General features: G+C 41.5%; 1 protein-coding gene across 2 annotated transcripts in view; it reads right to left on the bottom strand.

Annotated features, from left to right (window-relative positions):
* LOC141133109 (chromaffin granule amine transporter-like) overlaps positions 1-23,824 on the bottom strand; it is an 88,250-nt gene that overhangs the window by 38,899 nt on the left and 25,527 nt on the right. For both annotated transcript variants that reach the window (XM_073622254.1, XM_073622253.1), the window contains 6 exons: positions 23,090-23,173; positions 17,551-17,643; positions 17,362-17,451; positions 11,138-11,181; positions 10,993-11,053; positions 8,941-9,036 (listed from right to left, as the gene is read on the bottom strand). In XM_073622254.1, the coding sequence (XP_073478355.1) occupies positions 8,941-9,036; positions 10,993-11,053; positions 11,138-11,181; positions 17,362-17,451; positions 17,551-17,643; positions 23,090-23,173 (468 nt within the window). The remainder of the gene's footprint in view (positions 1-8,940; positions 9,037-10,992; positions 11,054-11,137; positions 11,182-17,361; positions 17,452-17,550; positions 17,644-23,089; positions 23,174-23,824) is intronic.

Raw genomic sequence — 23,824 nt, forward strand, 5'->3', positions numbered from 1 at the left:
AAACTTACCACTATAGCATTGGTCTACAGCAGGGATTCATAAGATTGGAGACCGATACCACAAACTACACCTAAAGACCTCCAGAAACTCTCTGCCTCATATAACCTACCTAGTAAGGACTTCTACATTTACCTCAGAATTTATCATATTATTTCCCTAATATCCATTACTGATGGAACTGTATCTAAGGATTTGCTCTCCTTCTACACTCGACTAGCCACGAAAACCAAGGGGATATCCCACATTTATAATCTTCTTTCCCGGACGGCTTCCACATCCAGATCCTCAAGTATGGTATTTTGGGAATTTACAACTGTAGATCTCAATTCCCCCAGATGTATGGCATCGATCTCTCAGGCTGCCATCTATTTTCTCCAAAAACATCTTTCATTGGGAAACTCTCAGGAAAATATACCACAAATGGTATTATACGCCGGACAGACTGGCCCACTTCTACCCATCTCACTCCCCAAAATGCTGGAGAAATTGTGATGCAATAGGGGACATCTTTCATATTTGGTGGGATTGCCCTGTCATTGCTCCCTTCTGGGAAAAATGTATCTACACTGATTGCTGATATTACTCTTGTTTCACAGGTGCTGACTCCGCAAATGTCTCTCTTTGGTCTATACCCTTCTATCTGGCCTACTACATTCCTTCCCATTGTAACTCACATCTTAATAGCAGCACGTGTAACCCTAGCACGGGCTTGGAATTACCCACTTTCACCGACGCTATGCTCCCTCACCTCTAATATCAACGATCACTGTCGCATGGAATTTCTATTCGCCAAATCAAACATGACTGGAGATAAATTCCACCAGTACTGGTCTCCATGGCTAGCACACCCCAGAAGAATCACCCTTAGTGATTTGTAGTGATGTATCCCTTGACAGCCCCCACATGGGAGGACTCACACCTTTCTGGGTCTCAGACCAAACAGAGCCATAAGCAATATCTCCCCCCTCCCCATTATACCTTTAGGTATCTACAATACCTTCATAAGTCTACTACAGAACTTTCCTTTATCACTTTTACTCACCCTGCTTTGCTTGCCTCTTCTTCCCACCCTAGACTTGACTTCTTTCTTATCCAAGGACTGATGTTGTAGTCCCCCCTGCTTTAGAGTATGCACTTCATTGTATATAGATCTATGCTTCTTCAGATTCATAAGACATTGTTATAACACTGTACTTTTGTATACACCCATGTTTCGGGTGGATACCTCTACCTCCACTCTAACTTTGTAACCTGTGTTTTCCTGGATATTAGGGGAACTCCACGCCACAAAAAAAAAAAAAAACAGGGTGGAGTCCCCCCAAAATCCATACCAGGCCCTTCCGGTCTGGTATCAATTTTAAGGGGAACTCCACGCCAAAAAAACCCAACAAAAGCACCCTCCCCATGTTGAGGGCAAGCGGTTTGGTATGATTCAGAAGGGAGGGGGGTGCTCGCTCGTCTCCCCCTATCCTGGCCTGCCAGGTTGCTTGTTCGGATAAGGGTCTGGTATGGATTTTGGGGGGGACCCCACGCCATTTTTTTTATTCTGTCGTGGAGTTTCTCTTAAAATCTATGCCAGACCCAAAGAATTAAGAAAAAACGGCATGGGTGCCCCTCCCCCAGTCCATACCAGGCCCTTTGGGTCTGGTATAGCTTTTAAGCGGAACTCCATGCCAAAATTAAAAAAAAATGGCATGGGGTCCCCCCAAAATCCATACAAGGCCCTTTGGGTCTGGCATAGATTTCAAGAGGGGACCCCACGTCGTTTTTTTTTTTTTTTTGGGCTGGGGTTCCGCTTAAAATCTATACCAGACCCAAAGGGCCTGGTATGGACTGGGGGGGGGAACCCATGGCTTTTCTTTTCGCCGAATGGGCGAACATCCCTACACTTGACTTAACGCAAAAAAATCAAACAGAATCCTCCATCCACACTATACAGTATGGATGGATGAGTCTCCCACCACACCTACTGTGTATTGAATACTCGAACAATGACTGCATCTAATTGGATGCTGCTATTTGACCAACATTTTTTGGAGGTCGACAGCACAACTATGAGTAGCCGGTGCTAGGTGTGATCCTGAACTTTGACTTTTCGTTTCGGCCCAAAATCCAATAAGTGTCCAAATTTTGCAAAATTCATAACATTGACAAAATTTTCCCCTTCCTAACAAACAACACCACCAAGCTACTAATTCAGTTCCTTGTCTAGACTATTGCAATTTTCTTCTTGTTGGCCTACCTTTATATAGGCTATTCCAGAATGCTGCTGCCATTCTCATCCACCGTACCAACAGCTAAGTGTCTGCCACCTCTCCCAGTTCCTCCACTGATATTGACTGCCCAACAAATAAAATTCAAAATACTAACAACATCATACAAAACCACCCACAACTCTGCTGCAAACTACATCACCAACCTTGAATAAAAACAACCCCCAATCTGTTCTCTTCACTTTTCCCAAAATCTCCTGCTCTCTAGCCCCCTCATTACCTCCTACCATGTTCAACTTTAGGACTTCCTCAGAGTCTCTCCTGCCCTCTTTAACTCCCTACCCCAACCTATATGCCTATCTTCTTCTCTGTTCACCTTTAGACAATCCCTGAAAATCTCATCCCTCACATTTATTAGCTTTTGTATCACTTGCCTCCAAATTTAGATTGTAAGCACTCACGAGCAGGGCCCTCCTAACCCTATTGAATTGTATTATAACTGTATATTCTCTATTTTCTAAAGAGCTGTGAAAACTGTTGGCGCTATATAAATCCTGTATGATAATCACTTTACTCCTATGTCCTGCCTGGGCCCAACTGACAACAGATCCCATTTGCGCCATAGCAGCAGGCATCGAAAATATTACAAAAAAAGAACATAACTCCCTCCTAAACCACTACAGAAATATATGGAGACTGGCCTCTGTCAAACTAGACATACCTGTACATAACAACTACTCTCCCATCTGGCATAATAGAGCACTCCAAGAACTCTTGATTGTGCCAGATTCAGAGGCTTGGTGTAGAAGTGGAATTTTCTACCTCTCACACTTACTGTTGGCACATTAAAAACTTTCGATGCATTAAAACTAGAATTCACTCTCCCGAATCGCATGTTTTTCCGATTTCTCCAAGTCCGACATGCTATTCACTCCCAATTCCCAGAATCAATACCTGGTCCCGCCCACAGCCCTATAATGGATGTAGTCAAAAGTGAAGACCCCCAGAAATGAATATCAATATTCTATAACATGCTACATACTCCCTTGTCAACGAAAATAGCCTATAATATAAAAACATGATGGGAAGGAGGCCTAGGGAACCTAGAGGACAATAGCTGGAATGAGGCACTGGACACATGCAAAGCTGTCTCGCCCAAACTATCTGACGGATTAAGCCAAATATACATTCTACAACGTACATACCTCACACCTGTAAGAATGGCTACATTTAATCAGGGACAACCTTCCACATGTCTATTATGTAATCAAGAAACAGGCACATTCTACCACCTCCTGTGGTCCTGCCCATACATGAAGGGATTCTGGAAACAGGTGGTAGATTTCCTTCATGACAACATGGGGTTTCCGTTGACTCTAGACCCCAAACTGTGCCTACTGGGTATATTTCCAGACGCTGACAATGACAAATAAAAAAACATTTTTACGCATGAGACTCTATTTTCTGCCTAGAAAACAATCGCTAAACTTTGGATGAGGCAGGCTCCCCCCAGACTAACTGACTGGAAGACTGACGTAAACAACACATTGCTCTACAAAAAAATTAATCTACATGAATAGAGGGTGCCCTGCAAAATATAACAAAGTTTGGATCGCTGTCTTAATGCATCTGACACATGCATACAGTACTGCAGAACACGTCTCCCTCTGTCATGTGCCGCCCAGCTGGGCCAGAGTCATATATGCCACTCTCTTCAAGCATATATAATCAAAAAAGTATATTGATGCTCCAAAAAAACAAATGCGTTACTACATAGCAACAGTCTCTATAATTGATTAGGAACTTTATGTGTTACCTATATATGATATATGTGGAATGATTGTACTGAACAAAGAAAAATGTTTATGCATTGGAAAATTGTAGACTTTTGTGGGAAATAAAAACGTTTAATTAAAAAAATCCTTTATGATAATGATTATTATCAACGTGTTCCTTCTCCTTGCACTGTCTAGTCACAGGCAGGGGGAGGCACAAGACCAGTAAGTATTAACTGTAGCAGAGAATATATCTCTTGTCCTGCCAGACAGGACTGCGCTGTGTGCCAGGGCCTTGTAAAGCTCAGAAATGAATGGACAGGAATTTAAATCCTTTGGCAAATAAAACAGCTTCCCTATACTGCATTATTTACTTGTATATATAGCAGTTTGCCTGGAGTTTAGCTTTAGGTCAGTTGCATTTGAGGAAGCAGAATTTATTGTGCAGAGTATTGCAATTAAGCGCTGGAAGCTTTTTGGATGCAGAGAATACTTTACTGTCATGGAGAAATATCAGAACATGTCTTTATCATCATGGAACAGGAAGAGAACACAAACGAGTGCATTGAGCATAGGTGGACAACACATCCTGTTATATCACAGAATACAGTGGAACCTCGGTTTGCGAGTAACGCGGTTAACAAGCGTTTCGCAAAACGAGCATAGTATTTCTAAAAATCCTAACTTGGTTTGCAAGTGTTGTCTCGCAAAACGAGCAGGATTCAGGCCAAAAGCGGTGTGCAGTACCGCTTTTGGCCTGAGGTGGGGGCGCCGGAGCTGAGCAGAGCCGAAAGTCGCCGATCGTCGGCGTTCGGAAATGCACGGAAAGGCCCGAGGACAGTTCGGCTGACCTCGGCAAACCTCGGAAAGGCTCGTGGACGGAGTCTTTCCGAGGTTAGCCGAGGTCCGCTGAAGTGTGCTCGGGCCCTTTCGGCCGTTTCCGAGGCTCTCCGGCGCCCCCCGCCTCTGGCCGCATGCGGTATTGCATCCCATTGAAGTCAATGCGGAACAAATTATTTTCGTTTCCATTGACTTCAATGGGAAAACTCGCTTTGATATGGGAGTACTTTGTATTACGAGCATACTCCTGGAACGGATTATGCTCGTAATCCGAGGTTCCACTGTATAAGAACTATACACTATAATACTACAGCGCCACCTGCTGCATAGATAGGTATAATGCATACAGTATTATCAGTTTATTAACAACTTTACATTACATGCTGTTGTCCTTCCAACAGAATTAACATGCTGGACAAATTCTCGAAAGCTTTAAATATACGCAGTGCGCCTATATTTGAGATTAAATTTGGGGAAATAAATTAAAGCAAAGTATTTTCTTGTAAATTGTTCACCTGATATGATTTGGAAATTTTGTCATCTAGTAGATTCTCTACTAGATGACAAATCCATGACATGGATTTCTCTACTAGGTGACAAATCCATGACATGGATTTGAGATAAAAGATTTGGTTTAATAACATGTAATCATCCAGGAAAATGTTTGTTTGGACCACACTTCTGAATTTTTCCTGAATGAGGAAGTGAGGGGTAGAAAATTGAGTGAGAAAAGTTTTAAGTCATTTGCTAGCTGAATCCCAAAGTAACAGATGTAAGACAATGCCCATTTAAAAAGCAAATTTGGATTTGTAGTAAGGTACCAGAAAGTTTCAAACTGAGGGAATCTGATTTATGGTAGCTTGGAAATTTGACAAAGCCCTATATCATTTGAATCCACCATTCAAATTTGGGATGGTAATGTCTGATTGACTGATAAAGAAAATAAGAGATGTTTATCTCTGTCTTCTGGGTCTGAACATATTCGGTGGTATCTGATACATTCACAGCCAGGCCATCAGATACCATTGAATATGTTCAGACCCAGAAGACAGAGATAAACATCTCAGAAAAGTAGCAGACTCCTTCCATAAGAAAGGTTACACAGACAAAACCATCAACAACAGCATAAACACAGCCTTGAAAACCCAAAGAGAAAATCTCCTCCAATACACTGAGAGAAATACAAATAACCGAGTATCTCTAGTCACCGCATACAACCCAGCACTAGAAGGGACCAAAAAGATAATCAAAGATTTACAACCCATTATAACAGAGGATGAAACGCTGAAAGAAATATTTCAACAACCCCCAATATTGACTTTCAGCAGTGGCAGCTGGTGCTCAAAATTTTTGGGGGGCACAAAGAAACTGAAAAATTCTGAAAAAAAACCCCATCAATTGCAGCCTCACTGTACCATCAATTGCAACCACTGTGCCATCAAACGCAGCCACTGTGCCCTTCAATTGCCGCCACTGTACCATCAAACACAGCCACTGTGCCATCCATTGCCGCCACTGTGCCATCAAACACAGCCACTGTGCCATCCATTGCCGCCACTGTGCCATCAAACGCAGCCACTGTGCCATCAAATGCTGCCACTGTGCCCCATCAAATGCAGCCTCACTGTGCCCATCAAATACAGGCTCACTGTGCCCCATCAAATGCAGCCTCACCGTGCCCATTCAATTGCAGCCTCACTGTGCCCCATCAAATTCTCCCACTGTGCCCCATCAAACACAGCCACTGTGCCATATCAAATGCTGCCAGTGTGCCCCCCGCCCATCTTCTGTACTTACCCTGTCTCGGTGGCGGAGGGACAGCTCCTCAATGTCTTCTCCCGTCCTTTCTTCCCATCCTTTGCTATGATTGGACGCCTGATAGGAGTCCAATCACAGCACCTGACGTTTCATCCAATCGGGTGACGGGTAACAGATCCGAGCACCTGATTGGCAGAGAGGCGGTTTAGTGTTAGGAAAACAAATATTCATTCGTTTTTCTAACACAGCTGAGTGACCTGCGAGCGCCCAGCATGGCACTCGCAGGTCACCTTTTTTGACGCCTATCAGAGCCTATGGCTCTAATCAGGTGATTAAAAAAAAACCCTGCTGTAATTCAGGCGCCCGGCGCTCGAAAAGGGACCGGCGCCTGAATAGGGGGTTGCTGCGGTGGCCATAGATAGATTCATGCAATGCAGAGGTGCTAGAGGGGTGGCTAGAGAGAGGGGGCTGCACCCATGTGCCCTTATGGACCCACCACCACTGGCTTTCAGACAACCACCCAACCTCAGACATAAACTAATCACTAATCATTCTGATTATGAAGTCACAAATAATGGAAGCAAACCCTGCAATAAAAAACACTGCAAACTCTGCAATCAGATCTATTCAAAAGTGTCACACACACAAATGGGACCTTCAATATCATAGGATCATACAGCTGACCCTCCAGTAATGTTGTGTACCTCATCCAATGCAAATGGTGTAGCAAAGGGTCTTATGTTGGTGAAACAGGACAGAAGTTGCAAGCAAGGATGAATTTACACAGACATACCATCAAGGAACATAAAGAAGACAGTTTCTGCCCACCTGTGGGACATCACTTCTCACAACCGGACCACACTATAGAAGACCTCAATGTTTTAGTTCTTAAAGGGAATTTCTGAACTATCCAGGAAAGGAAAACGTTTGAACTAAGAATGATACTTCTTTTTGACACAAAAAATAATGGCCTAAAATTAGATATGGGTTTCCTTACCAATAATCCTACAGTTTTACGACCCCTCTGTCACTGACCCACCCAGTCTATAGCTCTCCCTCTGTCTTATCTCATTAAATATGCTAGTCTTATTACCATTGCCATGTACTTGTTTTTGTGTTTTTTTTCTTTCCCTCAGAGATTTGTGTTTTTAACATTCTGCTAAAACATTTGTGAATCAGTACTGCTGGGACCTTAAAGAAGGGGACATACTCCGAAAGCTTGTCTTGAAAAATTGTATGTTAGAGCAAATAAAAAAAGTATCACGGACAGTACTCAATTGTCTATGTATTTGTTAGAAAGGACGAAATACAAACAAATAAAAATAACTACTGTAAGGAAATGGTTAAATGCGTCAGTACTTTTATAACCATTCACGTGTTGTGTCATATTATTATACCAGGCTCACCCTGAGGAGAATTCTCTTTTAAGTAGTTAATGTCTCTCTAATAAGATTTACTAGACTGGATTTTGATTAAGTGGTTTGATTTCCAGAAGGACCTTAATGTGATACTGAACAGTCACTGTTCTACATCTGCACAACAGGATGAAACAGTCATATTTGCATGAGCCTTCTCGTCCTCCTGGCAATTCTGTTTGCTTGCTAAACTGTGACCCAAGACAATGAAAATTGTATATAAATATATAATTATTTCGGATAAAATGTAAAAATAATTTAAAAAATTATAAATAAACAGTATGACAAGGAAAAAGTAAAAAATGATATGCAATACATCTCTGTAATAACTGTACATTTGCCAAGCATCTGCAAGCAAATACATACCTATTAATATTCTAGAAATCTGGAGACCTAACTTACTGTTAGAAGTGACAACTCAAGGCCTCGCCTGTACTAAAATACCAAACAGTGTTGCCAGCCCTGTCCAGTTCTTTTCTACTGGACTACAGAACATCTCCCCCTCTCTTTATCTTCATATTATAAGAGGGGAAAGCAGGGCAGATAACACTGCTTGGGATTTCAGTGAAGTAGAGGCAGTATTGTCAGCTCAAACAGGATGTGAGGAACTCTCCAGATTTCTGGCAGAATCAACAGTTATTTTTCAGTATTTCCAGTGGTCTTAAAGAGACAAAACATGGGTAAATTTTCATGTATTGCACTCGTTCTGCACATTTGCACATTTTCTTTCCTATTTTGCCTAGCGCAATCTAGTTGTGTTCCAGTCAGGTAATGATTATGTTATGTCTACGGATTTGATTACCCTAACAACATTTCTTGAAGGTGTTACTTCTTGCCTGAACACTCCTTCAGATGGGATAATTTTAGAAACTGATAAGTATGTAGTTCTAAAAAAAGGAGTGTGCAGCATCACTCTGCAATTTGTTTCGGGACAGGTACCTAGTTGCCAGCTCGGGGAGCACATGGTTTCCATCATCCAAATAGGCAAGGTGGGCTCCAAAACTCCAACAGCCATATTTGCAATCCAGAGAGCCCCTGTGAAGAAAAATATAACACTGTGAGCTGTCTTTAGTTTGTTGGTAACACTTTATCTGCCAACACAACTGCTCTTTAGAAAACTTAATAGTGAAGTATTTCACCATTTTTTGGACTCCTCATTATAAGGCTGTGGGGGGGTGGAAGAGAGAGAGAGGTAGAGAAACAGAGGGTAATAAGTACAAGGAGAGAGAATAAAGGAGGCATAGAGAGAAGAGAGAGGAAAGTAAAAGGAATATGGTAGGTAAAGGATAAACAAGGGGCAGCAGAGCACCATGAAAATTAAAGGTGTCCACAGAAGGATCAAAATTCGCCAGGTTAAGCAGGGTCTGACCGAATTTCGATCCTTGTATAGCCATTCCCATTTGAGAAAAGTTGACCTATTGATCAAATCCTCCTTAATGTGACTGTTTGAAAATTTGTGCTCGATCAGCGCTGCAGCTAATATACAATACAGGCAGGAGGAGGATTCCTTCCTCCACCTCGAATATATGGATGGGGGAATCCTTTCCCATTTTTCTTTTTTATCAGCCAACTGGCTAATCAAAAAAAATGAATCATCTATGGCCAGTTTAAGAATTGGTTAGAAGACAAGAGGGGGAGTCTTAAGGGGGAAGGTAATATGAGGAAAGTGGTACAGAGAGGGTTAAATATTTCTGAGATAGATATGCACTGCAAACAACCTGTCATGAGTGTTATGAGTGGTATAAAGGTGTATCCATTTATTGAGTGTCCCCAAAAAATTGACAAGCACACTGGCAAATTATCACAAGAACCCAAAGTACCCCAATAAGGATACAGCTCATAGTTCGAATTAATAGATGGATTAACTCTCATCTTCCCATTAATAATATTTTGATCCTGTGATCCCATGAGGGATTAAACATATTCTCTCTGATCTTTGGAAAATGAGCAATGATCAAAGACAGTGTGTTTCCCCAATATGGAATGACCTCTCCCTCCATGCTGATTTGCAGTCACCAAGTCCGGAGAATTGAAAAGTGGGTTGTGACCTATCAGGTTCAAGCATTAGAGCCATGTCTTGCTGGGGACCAGCAGGGTGTGTGTTCAGGTGCGCATAGACCATATAATATAGGACAAAGTAGTTAATGCTTGGAATAGATTCCAGCAGGGGTAGTGAGTCAGTCAACAGTAAGTGGATTCAAACATGCTTGGGACAAACATAGATCTATACTCAGACAAACAAGTTAACAAAAAACAAACAAAAAAAGAAATGAAAAAATAAATAAATATATGAATCCAAGAAAAATAGCGACAGACTCGATGGAACACTTGATCCTTTTTCTCCTGTCACTTTTCTATTTTGAGCCCTAAGCAGTGGCACTGCAAAGAAAAGCCAGGAGGCTTCACGCCAATTATTTTCATTTTTGGAGCAATGGTGAAAACCCCTACGAGGGCAACAATTTGTTGCGTTGAACTTTATTTTCCTTTTTATTAAAAATGGGCCAACCAACCCTGAAACAGTATTCCCTGGCTGGTCTGAGCTCACTGGTGATGCAATACACTTGATAAATAGCCCCCCCCCCCCCCGCAATATCACAATATACAGCATAGCTCTCAACTGTCCCTGATTTCGAGGGACTGTCCCTGATTTGGAACAGAGTCCCTTTGTCCCTCTTTCCTCCTCATTTGTCCCGATCTATTTAGTTGTATATAAAATGCACTATTTATCTTTCAAAAAGTGTTTCCCAGTGCTAAACTTTCATCCAAATTCTAAATTGCTGCATTTGTAAATTTCAAAAGCCAGTATAATGGAATAGTAGTGGTAACAAAAAGCACTTAAATTCCCCTTTAAGGGGGCGTGACAGGGGGGTGTGTCCTATGCCAACATACTTTTGCTAATAGGTGTCCCTCGTTCCCATTTCAAAAAGTTGGGAGGTATGTACACAGTAAGCATTGCAATTTAAGTGCCATTATCTACACTATATAACTTACCAGCAGCAACCAAGATATAAGGGTCCTTGAGTAATAAAAGATATGAGGTTGGTGCAATGCTCTAAAGAATAAAACACAATATATTAGAAGCAGACATAGCAGTGAGTACCCATCTCTCTCCTTTTACTGACACACTGACACGTACCCCTGGAGAAAACTTAGAAGGCTTCAGAAAAAAAAGCTGAAGAGCTGTGGACAAAAAGGGAGACAAAAGAATAATCAGAAGGAAGGATAAGGTGGTAATGCATTCAATGTGGTGCAGTGCATCGTCATACTATTTTTCTTTTTAATTGCACCCCAATGCCTGCCTACAGTGGAGGGCAAGGCTTCCTTCCCCTTGGCAGTGCATGTTGAGAATGATGACAAATTAAAGCACAAAAAGCATCATTTAAACCCATTAGGGATTTTTCACCTCTTCATTTCTTCTTTTTTGCATATATTCCGTAGAGATTAGTGTGCATTTGTTGAAGGGTCAAAATTCATGTACTGAGTTTAAATATGGATGAAACATTTAGTGCAATATGAATATTATTTGGTACCGTATTAATCGGCGTATAACACACACTTTTTCCCCTTAAAATCAGGGGAAAATCGTGGGTGCGTGTTATACGCCGATCCCCGCAATTTTGTGATCTATCGGAGCGATCGCCGCCAACATTCACATAGCGTGTATTTTTAAATATGGCGCCGCGGAGTTCGGATGGCGCCGCTGAGAACACAGTGACTGGGTGGAGCCGAGATACACATAGCCGAGGGTTCTCGGCTCTTCTCGGCGCCGTTCACAGTCACGCCCAGTCCCGCCATTGGACCTGTGTTATGTCCATCATAGGGACTGGGCGTGACTGTGAACGGCGCCGAGAAGAGCCGAGAACCCTCGGCTATGTGTATCTCGGCTCCGCCCAGTCACTGTGTTCTCGGTGGCGCTCATTCAGCTCCGCCGAGTCCATCCGAACTCCGTGGCGCCATATTTAAAACTACACACTAAACTTGTGTATGTCGGCTGCACTGGGGCAAGGCTGCACTGGGGCAAAGCTGCACTGACAAGGCTGCACTGGGGCAAAGCTGCACTGACAATTCTGCACTGGGGCAAAGCTGCACTGACAAGGCTGCACTGGACACTGGGGCAAGGCTGCACTGACAAGGCTGCAGATGGACAGATAACGCTGCATTGATGGGCATTTAAATGTAAGTTTTTTTCCTTAAACTTCCCTCCTAAAAGTTCTTTTCCTTAAAATTCCCTCCTAAACCTAGGGTGCGTGTTATACGCCGGCGCGTGTTATACGCCGATAAATACGGTAGTTAAATACCATATATATCAGCGTATAACATGCACAGGCCTATACCACGCACCTTCATTTAAGAGGGAAGTTTCAGGAAAAAAACTTTAATTTTTCAATAAAGAACTTTGAAACAAAATAAGGGTCAGTGCCCATCAATGCAGCCTCACCAGTGCCCATATGCAGCCTCACCAGTGCCCATATGCAGCCTCACCAGTTCCCATATGCAGCCTCACTAGTGCTCATCAATGCAGCCTGATCAATGCCCATCTGCAGCCTCACGATTGCCCAGCTGCAGCCTGATCAATGCCTATCTGTAGCCTCACAATTGCTCATCAATTTAGCTTGATCAATGCCCATCTGCAGCCTCACAGTTTCCCATCAATGCAGTTTGATCAATGCCCATCTGCAGCCTCACAGTTTCCCATCAATGCAGTTTGATCAATGCCCATCTGCAGCCTCACAATTTCCCATCAATGCAGCTTGATCAGTGCCCATCTGCAGCCTCACAAGTGCCATCAATGCAGCCTGATCAATCCCCATCTGCAGCCTCACAATTTCCCGTCAATGCAGCTTGATCAATGCCCATCTGCAACCTCACAAGTGCCAGCAATGCAGCCTAATCAATGCCCATCTGCAGCCTTACCTCAGATTACTGCTGCCTCAGAGGGGACAGGGAGGGGGGCGGGACGAGCACCGTCAGATTACATACAACGACAATCTCTTGTTTACTCGGCGGCCTCTTTAATTGGACCTCTGGACCAACTTCTATGATAGGCAGAACACTGGTCCAATGCTGGCCCAGGAGATGGGACTTCCTATTACAGAGGCCTCTGAGTAAACAGGAGAGTCTCACTGTATGTAATCTGACGGCGCTCATCCCGTCCCCCTCCCTGTCCCCTCATGGGCAGCCCAAATTGACGCATCGGCGTATAACACGCACACACTATTTGCACGCGATTTCCAGGGTTAAAACTTTTATAAGCCAATAAATACTAGTACATCTAATTATACAGATTTCTACACCTACGCGAGGGATATTTTGGATGAATTGTAAGACACAGGGATTTGGTTCAAAAAATTATATATTTTTCATATACACTTTATCTTTATTGTAGTAGTGCCTTTAAAGTCCCACTTTAGGGGATTCCCCCTCTTCTCTTCCTTGGTTCCAAAAGAGGGACAGTCCCTCCAAATGAGGAACACTTAAGAGCTTTGACAGAGCAAAGTGGATACGTTTACGTGGTACAGTCCATACCTTTGAGTTTTGGCATGGTGCTTTTTTCAAACGTACTTCACATTGAAGTTTATCTCCTCGCAAATGAGTCTCCCTTTGGAATGAATGGCATTACATGTGTAATACAGTAAAACCTTGAATTGCGAGCATAATTTGTTCTGGAAACATGAAACATAAGAAATAATGGAAACTCAAATGTTTCGTTCCACAACATTTTATTCATACTGTAAGTCCTTCAGTTTATAGTCCACATAAAAAGATTATAGCAATGAGATTTGTGATGGTTGTGTAATCTTAAAATGTCCATCCACAAATGGAAGCCTTCACAAGGGGATTAGAAGCAAAATACAGCAGGAGCTACAGAGTATAAAAGAGAAAAGAGGCGCCTCTAAGTGTAGCAATATGGTTACAATTAATGAAGGTACAACATTTAGCAACTCACATGGTTGATGATTAAAACAGGCACATCTAAGTATGCAGGCATCCGGAGTAAAACTGTCCACATAGACCGTCCTCCGCACCGCCGGCGCTCACTGCTGTCAGTCTGCAATCGTGACTGGGAAGACTACCCTGCAGTACAGCGTTCTGAGCGTGGAAGGGATGACATCAATAGCGGTGAGGAGGATGGTCTATGTGGACAGCTTTACCCCAGATGCCTGCATACTTAGATGTGCCAGTTTTAATCATCAAGCATGCAAGTTGCTAAATGTTGCACCTGTCAGGGCTGGGCTCAGCCCTTTCTTCTCTGAGCTGGCCGTTCAGCTGACGGCTAATTGCCAGCTTCTATCTCTCCACAGTGACTCAACTATTGATGATATCCTTCTCGTCAGTCCTGCCTACTTAAGCCATCCAGTCCAGATGATCTCTGCCTTCCCTTGGTCACATCTCTAGAGACGCTCTCCTGTGTACCTGTTAAAGAATTGCTTGGTTGACATTCCTTCTGGCTCCAGATCCTGCTTGCTGTTCTACTACGCTGTTCTCTGGCTCCCTGACGTTTTGACTTGTCTGACTATCCGTTCCAGTTCCTGATGTTTACTCTGTTTACCTTTTTTTATTATTATTAAACAAGTGTTATTTAACTGTACTTCTGTCTCAGTCTGATTCATGGTTTCTGACAGTACCTTCATTAAATGTAACCATATTGCTACACTTAGAGGTGCCTCTCTTCTCTTTTATACTCAGTTATGACATGACGCTACTTGTATATCAAGACATCGCTTGTTTATCAAGTCAACATTTATAAAAAAATTCTGCTTGTCTTCCTAAACACTTTTAAACCAAGTTACTCTCAATCCAAGGTTTTACTGCATAGTGTAGTATAGGACAGGCTTGTGCATGACAAAAAAAAATGTTTTGTTTAGATTCGTTAATCTAGATATTTAGTTTAGTTAAAGTCTGTTGATTCATTCAAATTGTATTTGGGTTTCTTATTCGGAATTCGTTTTATTTCTTTTTTTTTTATTTACTGTCTTTTTTCGATTCGAATCGTTCGAAATATGTTTACAGTTAGAATTTGAATGGAATTCAATGTAAAATTAGATTCGAATTTCAATTTGAATTTCATAAATTCAACGAATTTCAATATATCCGAATCTCCGAATAAACAAAAGTTTATCCAAACATTAATTCGAAATGAACCGCACATGTCTAGTATCGGAGGGTATTAAGGCAAGTAGCTGCACATTTGCTTGTTTCTCTACATTTAAATGCACATGAACTACATGATAAAAACACATGAAGAAAATGCACTTCAATGCATCTAAAATGCAATTCACTGCAGAATAAAATGCATAATGCAACAAAGGCACTAAAATACTTGGGTTTTTCAATCATCCATGTGTGGATGGGACCTAAGGGAAAAAACACAGTCATTTGCAATAAACTACTGTATAGGATGAAGAGAGACCCCTTTATTACACTCTCAAGTCAGGTTTACAGGTCTGTGGTATGTAGAGGTTTAGACTCTTCATGGCAAAAATCACTGCTATGCCAATCTTGCCAGAAGAGGAGACCTAATGAAAGTCTAGGGAGCAAGGGATAAGGAGGTTCAGGGGTCAAATTTACAAAACAAGTCTTAGCAATTTTACCTAATATCTAAATGAACATTAGAAATATTGTGCAATCTCTTTTTTTTATGTCTGCTTGTAGAGCCCCGTTGAAGTTCAATGTTGAGGTCAAAGTTATCTTCCACTTTGTACCCTCTAGATGGACTAATTTCCCTTCCAGTTACAACTAAAAATAGTAAGGAATGGTGGAGTGAAAGGAGTGGAGAGTTGAGTAATGAATGGTTAGTGGGAGGAGAAGTGTGTACCTCAGCTATTGTGGGAGCTCTAGGACCTGCACAACGCAAAAAATGTGAAGAAACAGTTTTCCCCTTCAGGGGAATGCTGTCTATTCTTCCCCCAGTGGGTCCTGCCAGGAAAGCTGGAAAGCTCTATTGAGAGAAAACCCTGAAAGTGGGCAGAGAGCTGAATGCGACCAGCCATGATATATGGGACTGTACTGCACATGGACTGTAAATATATACGTTTAAATTGATTGTTCGTTGCATGTTTGAAAAGCGAAGAAAAGTTTCAGGAAGAAGTAGAATGGTACATGGTGGCCTATACCTGGGAAACAAGAAGTAAGTGTAAAGACTGGCTCAGTCAGGGGACTGGTGGTTGTCAAGAGAAGGAGGATTGGCCAGACAGGCTGGCTTTCGACAGGTCCCCCTTCTGGGCCATGCACCTTGTACCCTCAACCCTGGCTGAGTATTTAGCCCACCCTCTGACAGACCCAACCTGCAACCACATATTCGAGGCCCCCTCAACTCTGTTTTAACACAAAAGTGATGTTTCCTGATAGGTCCTATTGGCCAAAGAGTGTGGAGCTGGAGCTGTGTACTCAGATTTTCTGACCCAGCCCCGCTGGCTTATATTTGCTGTATGCCTGTAGTGGGAACTGACTAAACAAACCGCTGCCAGGTACTGCATGCTATTAAAGCTGTAAAATATTATTAGGGAAATTAATTTACAAGAATCAAATCTAATATTCTAGATATGTTATCTGCTATAGTTCTCCTCTATAATCTATGCATTACCATGCACCAAAGGAAGTGAATTGTGGGCTTTCTATGTCAGTGGTGACATACTTTCTAATAGCAAGGATTAGAACACAATTTCTAATACCCACACGGATTTCTGTCTTGTGTGTACAGAAAGCAAAGTTAGCCACAGTCATAAGAGTGTGGCTAGACAAGTAGGCACCATCTGACCTCCAGATCTTTTTTTAATTAATTGTGACATAAACATGCATGATTGGATCACCCTAGGGAGAACATGAATGGGCATACGCTGATTTATTTTAAATTAAAAAGATAGGGTTTAAGCAAAATGATCCAATATTTTTTCATCAGTGGCCCGAGGCCAGGCCAATGGGTAGGTATAAGGGACAGACACCTTGTGTGCTTTGCAGGAGAGGGGTTTAAACCGAGCAGGTCCTGCAACCATTGTTGCCGATCTAATTCACATCTCATGGGAGGCACACTTTGGCCTTTTCACCTTTGATGTTAAAGGATCTTGTCCCTGTACTGTGGATGTCTGGTGTCCCCAGACATGACAATCCAGACAATCAACAGGTATCCCTTGGCACCTGTAGAAAATCACTGAAATGAATTATGGCATCAGCTAGGAGAGATGAATATATGACAACAATGACAGAGACTGTAGTGGCTGTTTAAATGCAGCCAACAGTACCTTTATCCCTGTATCACTCTGCTAGTGTTCAGTAATTATTTAGTGATAGGGTAACTTCGTCAATATCAATATTCCAATATATCATAAAGAGTACAGTAGAAATAGAGACAAAGATTCTTACCACCATCCAGTAGAGCGAGAGCTGCCAGCACCAGAAACGGGGAAGACTTTCCAACAAACTCATACATGACAGAACCAAATGGAGCCCCGGCTGTAGAGATATTCAGAATGTGAGAAAGGAAATCTCAAAAGAAGATACAGAAACATCCACAGGACAGCACAAGGAGAGATAGGAAATATAGATACTTACTGAGAACACCCAACGCTAGACCTCCCAGTGCTATACCCATTGCTTTTCCTCTCTCATAGTCATCAGTGTACACATTTGCAAGCATCCCCAGACCTGAAGGAACATGTATAACAATACATGCATGAAAACAAAATCACATTTGATAAGAGTAGACAAGAAATGAAAGATTAGGATTAGGCAGCTTCATTCATATACAATAGTCCTCCTTCAGCCGTAGTAGTAAAACCTTCCCCTGACCACTTCTTTATTGTGCATCTCTTTGGAGTGAAAATCTGTCATGTCTCAATTGTTAATTGTGTCAACCTGTGCAAAGCTGTCTCCAATTTTGCTGCCTAGAGGTCACAAATATCCCCAAAAAACTTGTTGCATAGACTTTGCGAACTTAGAGGAAGCCTGATTTGCCTCTAAGTTTGTCACTACTGTGCTGAATACATGTCCCATATGGTCCTCAAAAAGATTATCTACAGGTCAATTTTTAAAGGGCAACACTAATATCAGCATAGTTCAAAGGTAGATCACCTTTGAACTATGCTGATATTAGTGTAACTCTGGGCTTACATTTGTTTTACATATTTCCATCATGTCAACAGCTGTAGGCAACAACCGGCCTAATTAATTTATACCTGGTCTTGAATACCTGTAGTGATTATTATTAACTCATCTACTTACACCAGCATAGATCAAACTAAGAACTATTGTAAACCCTATGGCAGTATGAGGCGTATAATCCCCCTCTGGACTTTTTGTCCACCATTTAACAAATGACAAATAAAATCAAATAAACCTGTCTATTAATGTAAACATACACATATATATAAAAATGTTAAGCCTGGGTTCACGCATGTGCGGTGCGAATTGAAGCTCAGGTTTCACTGGGAAGATAAAAATCAGTTTTTCAGAGGTTCATCTGCGTTTTAGCTGTGGATCAGTGAGCAGGGAGGGGGGGGGAGAGGGGGAGGTGTAGTGAGGAGAAGGAAAAAATCCATGTTCAGAACGCAATGCATCTGCGAATCAGATGCGTTCCCATAGCAGATAATGGGCTTGTAATTCGCATCGCTATGCCCAGAAAACGCACATGTTTTTTGTGCAATGCGCAGTGTGAATGCAACGCACATATGTGAACCAGATGCATTCATATGAATGTATTTTAAAATGTCCTACGAAATGGAAGTGGTGTAGGCCGCATCTAATTCGCATAGGTGTGAACGGGGGCTTAAAGTTAAGCCTCACTATCCCCAATGTATACATTATAATTGCACTTATGGGAGTTTATGTCATCATGATATGATGGCATAATCCAAAATCATGGGTATTTAGATGGTCATGTCTACAAAGCTATTATCCCCTTTTTTATTGAGATCTATGCAGGGTATATATCGAGCCATCTAAGTTCCCTATTCTCTGATAGAATTTAATAACAATTCATTAGTCAAATATGAAGCATTTACTGTTAGCATATATATATTTTTAAACCGTAGACTACTGTCACTATGTTTTTTTACGCTACTTTATTAAAGATTACATTTTATCTATTTCTGAGTGGGTGGTCTGTCAAAGTCCCAATTTAGGGGGTTATTTCTTTGTTCCTACTGTCACTATTCAATCCCTGGCAATTAACACGATCCAATATCCTTACTGACCAACCCTGTTGGATCTGACCTCCACCAGGAAGTTGCTGTGGGCGGTGCTTCTGACGGCTGATCTTTGCACAATGAGATGCCAAAATCATTCAATAAATCTTTTAAAACTACAAGCTAGGTGAGCACGTGCAATCAATATTACTCTGCCATGAATTTTCTTATTGTGCAAAATCTAATATTGATTAATTGTTATATTAATCACATGTTTTATGTAACCTAGATGAAACTATAAATGCATGCGGTGCCTTGAAGAAGCGAAACATGTCGAAACATGCTCCTCTGCATATCTGAGCATTTTGTTTCACATACTAAGTATTAATTCATGGTCTAAATGTTTTTTGACTATGTGAGGAATTTTTTATCTGTTATGTTATAAATAAATTTAGTATTTTCTTAAACCATACTCTGGTGTATATGTGCTCACCTTGATAACAGACGCTCATATCTCCAATTAAAATCCCATCATTTTTGAGGGAGCAGTGTCTCTCTCCTACTCTTCCTCCTTTTATCTAATACCTGGGATTTGGAGATACCTGTTTGTTTCTGGAAACTGTCCAACAACATATTCATATAACCTCTATAACACCATCAATGCAAGTTTGGGTTTGTTTAATTAAACAGTAAATTACTAGTAACTTGTATAAAACCAACATGCAAGCCAATATATATAGCTGTCTAAAATAAATAAAGTAAAATGAATAAAGAATATAAATATGCTTAGAAACTGAAATTAAAAAAATGTAAAAAGCACTGCACATTGGCAGAGCATAGTAAAAAATAATAATAATAAACTTGGTCCCTGATATTCAAGCTTCCGATGCTGGCAAGATAAGAAGTTGCCATGAGCTTGCCATGTACAGCAAACCCCATTAGGTGTGGACTCCAACATTTAGATAAGCTATTTTAACTATTTTATATTGTGAGTGCATTTTTACCAGAGTTTATGGTATAAAAATTTTTTGCTACGTGATCTCAGCATTTGGTGTTTTTACTTTATTTTACGTATTCCTGTGTACACTGGATTTTGTTCACATCAGAACTGCTTCTTTTCGAATACAAGTCAATAGGAACACAAACGTAGCTTGAACCAGGTTGATGCAGCTTAAAAGGAGACAGATGCAGGTCAGAACAAGTTCTAATGAGGAGATAACAACCAAATTGAGTGATGAGAACCATTGTGTGGGTATAAATGTTGTCTGCTAAGTTATTTCCTTAAAAACAAAAACAAAAAAAAAAAAAAACTCCTGCTGCTTGCCTAACTGATTTATCTTCTACTTGTGTCCACCACCATTTTCCTAGCACAAGTTCACTGTTCATTACAGCTTAGGTTTCTACATGATAATATAGTATATAGTTGACTTTCTCTTGAGGGGGCAGTGCATTGAAAGAAGTACTATGAAGTAGCAAAATAGTAAAAAAGCAACAGTTTAAAGCTGGCCATACATTATACAATGTTCTTATTTAAAGTAGTTGTTAACCTCTGATTGCAACTTTTACCTATAGGTAAGCCTAGAAGAAATATCTTCTAAACGTGCGCCGTTTAGGAGATATTTGCTGTACACTGTGCCGATGAGGTCATCAGTGCACGCGCTGTGAAGGAACGGCACTCCGTGCCGTTTCTTCACTCGCAAGTGCCATGACTGGCGGCTCCCGTGTGCATGCGCGGGAGTGACGTCACGCGGATCCAGCCAGTCACAGAGCCAGGAAGAGGGGTGAAGATGGATGCGGCCACCAGTGGGGACATTGTGGGCTTCGTTTGCAGGTAAGTGGCACATAATGGGCTAGTATGTGATGCATACTAGCCCATTATGCTTTTACTTTGCAGGGGGACAAAGAGGAAGTAAAACCCATCAGGGTTTACTTTCTCTTTAATTTCCTTTAGATTTACTATGCAGTGCAAGGGCCTTCTTGATTGCATACAAATTAAAAGTGTTTAGCTTTGACCTCATATTATATGGTTTTGGTAAATCTAAAGGAAAATTGTACAAGATAATTGTATAATGTATGGCCGGCCTTAAGGTTGTCATTGACATATGACTGTATTCAGTAATTCAGACATACAGTGATTGAACAGCCCAGGGGTAATGCCTTTGAGCTGCCCCTCCCAGAAAACATTCACATGACTTAAACAGACGGCTTGAGGCACCAGCATATATAAGGGAAGAAAACAAAGATTGGAAGTATTTCTTCCTAGTCAATGATTCTTAATTTAAAAACAGGGAATGCTACAGACATGGGATTTTCAAATGATTGACCAAATTAGACAGGCCATACACGGTTCGAATTGAACTGTGTATGAGCAGGCTGAATGTACCAAGTCGATCGATCAACTTGGGTACAACCAGCATGCCGGGTTTTACCTGCGATTATCGTTAGCAGCTGCTATAGCCACTAGCAATAATCACTGCCTTCTCCCAACAAGGACGGCTTCCCCCGCCCCCTGCTGGGAGAAGACACTGACCCAGCAGAAGGGATTTCTGCATCAACACTGTCTGTGTTGATGGGGGAATCGAGCAAGTTTCTTTCCGGCAACCTATGGTTGCCGGAAAGAAATTCACTCTGTGTATGGCTTGCCTTAGGGAACAATTATCTAACAACTATGACCAATTTAAAAGAGTTATGCCCCGTACACACGGTCGGACATTGATCGGACATTCCGACAACAAAATCCTAGGCTCAAACTTGTCTTGCATACACACGGTCACACAAAGTTGTCGGAAAATCCGATCGTTCTGAACGCGGTGATGTAAAATACGTATGTCGGGACTATAAATGGGGCAGTAGCCAATAACTTTCGTCTCTTAATTTATTCTGAGCATGCGTGGCACTTTGTGCGTCGGATTTGTCTACACACGATCGGAATTTCTGACAACGGATTTTGTTGTCGGAAAATTTTATAGCAAGCTCTCAGACTTTGTGTGTCGGAAATTCCTATGGAAAATGTGTGATGGAGCCTACACACGGTCGGAATTTCCGACAACAAGGTCCTATCACACATTTTCCATCGGAAAATCCGACCGTGTGTACAGGGCATTAGAGTATGAGGATATACAGTAGGTGGTTTGTATAAAGAGAAGTAGGGTGCATAACAGAGCTAGCAGACACGCCAAGAATGTATTGTGCAGTGGAGGGGCTTTAAAAGTATGAAAAACATCTCAAGTATAAATAACCTTACAATAAATGACAAAGGGGCAATAATACAGAATTGATTCAGCTGATAGCCAGCCAACTCTGTGAAAGATTGTGTCCATCAGGGCCATTTTAATAAAGAGGCAAAAAAAGAACATTTGTCCATGACCTGTGTAGAGGCCTACTCTAAAAGAGCTCATATCCCCTCCTTCACTACCAGTCTTAAAATTCACTGGAGAATATACCACATGAAAACAAAGTATTCTGATATAGTTTAACCATAATTCAGCACTACTTATGAGCCTAAATCAGCCTTAATAATTTTGTGAGTAACATAGCTTCCACCAAAACCATACCATAGCTTCCATGCCAAAAGTAATCAAAAAGCCCCTTGCTGGACCAATGCTTAGCACAGCAGAGCCTTGGTCAGATAGTTTGTATAGTTTGGTTCTTGTGGCCTGCCTCCCTATAACCTGTTGGGAAATATTTTCTTGTTGTTTTCTGAAAAAGCTGTGTGCAGTTGGCAATAAATTGCTCCACAGTATTTGGCTGCATCTGTGCTACACACCAGTGGTTCTGAATGTACAGTTAGCTGTTAAGGCAAACAGAAATGATTTGCATTGCTCTACCTACAATCTCGAAATAAGAAGTAATGTCCTTGTTTTTGGTGATGGATTATGTCCATGGATGGCTGAATATCTTCTTTTCGAGGAAGGCTCTACTGTGCTACGCCATGTTTACATGAAAAACCATAATTGCTATGTTCTTACCTGCCACAGTTGAAAATGACGATCCAACTCCCTGCAGTGATCTTGCCACAAAAAGTAATGTGTAAGTGCCAGAGAAGGCAAACACTAATGGAAAGAGACAGTCATTATTCATTATTCTAGATGCCTACATGCACAATAAAAAGACATATACAATTGTATTTAAAAAAATGGACATTCACTCTTCTTTTAATTATTTCCATCATATCATTGTCATAATTCCATCAGTGGTAACATAATAGTGTTGATAGGCTCTTCATTATAGCTGCACAGAGAAGTCAAAATTCGAGAAGTTCTCTATGCCTACAAAGTGTTTTCTGGTGTACTTTAAGATTTAGATGGAAAGCCCTTTTCAAAAAATGTTTATGTTCATATCAAGCTAAGTGTAAGATTCAAATTTCTTTCCTGCTCTAAAAATGTGTCAGGTTAATTGTGATTGGATATGAAGGGCAACACCACCACCTTCCACTGTAGATCAGTGTTGCCAACCTTCAGTATTTTTACTGGCAGCCAGTAAAAAACAGTCAATTTTTTTCCTGCCAGTAAATGCCAGTAAAAAGAAAAGGTTGCCAGTAAAAAATATGACTGTGACGCTCGGCCCGGAGCCAGCTGAGACCATACAAGTGCCTGCTACAGTGTGTTTGGGTGGCTCTGGTGGAGGCGGTGCCTGAGCATGTCGTGTGATGTCATGGTGCAAGGGAGCTAAGCAGAGCGGCCAGAGCCTTGTGTGTGGGTCTG

Source organism: Aquarana catesbeiana, linkage group LG03 (assembly GCF_042186555.1).
Source record: "Aquarana catesbeiana isolate 2022-GZ linkage group LG03, ASM4218655v1, whole genome shotgun sequence".
NCBI lineage: Eukaryota > Metazoa > Chordata > Amphibia > Anura > Ranidae > Aquarana > Aquarana catesbeiana.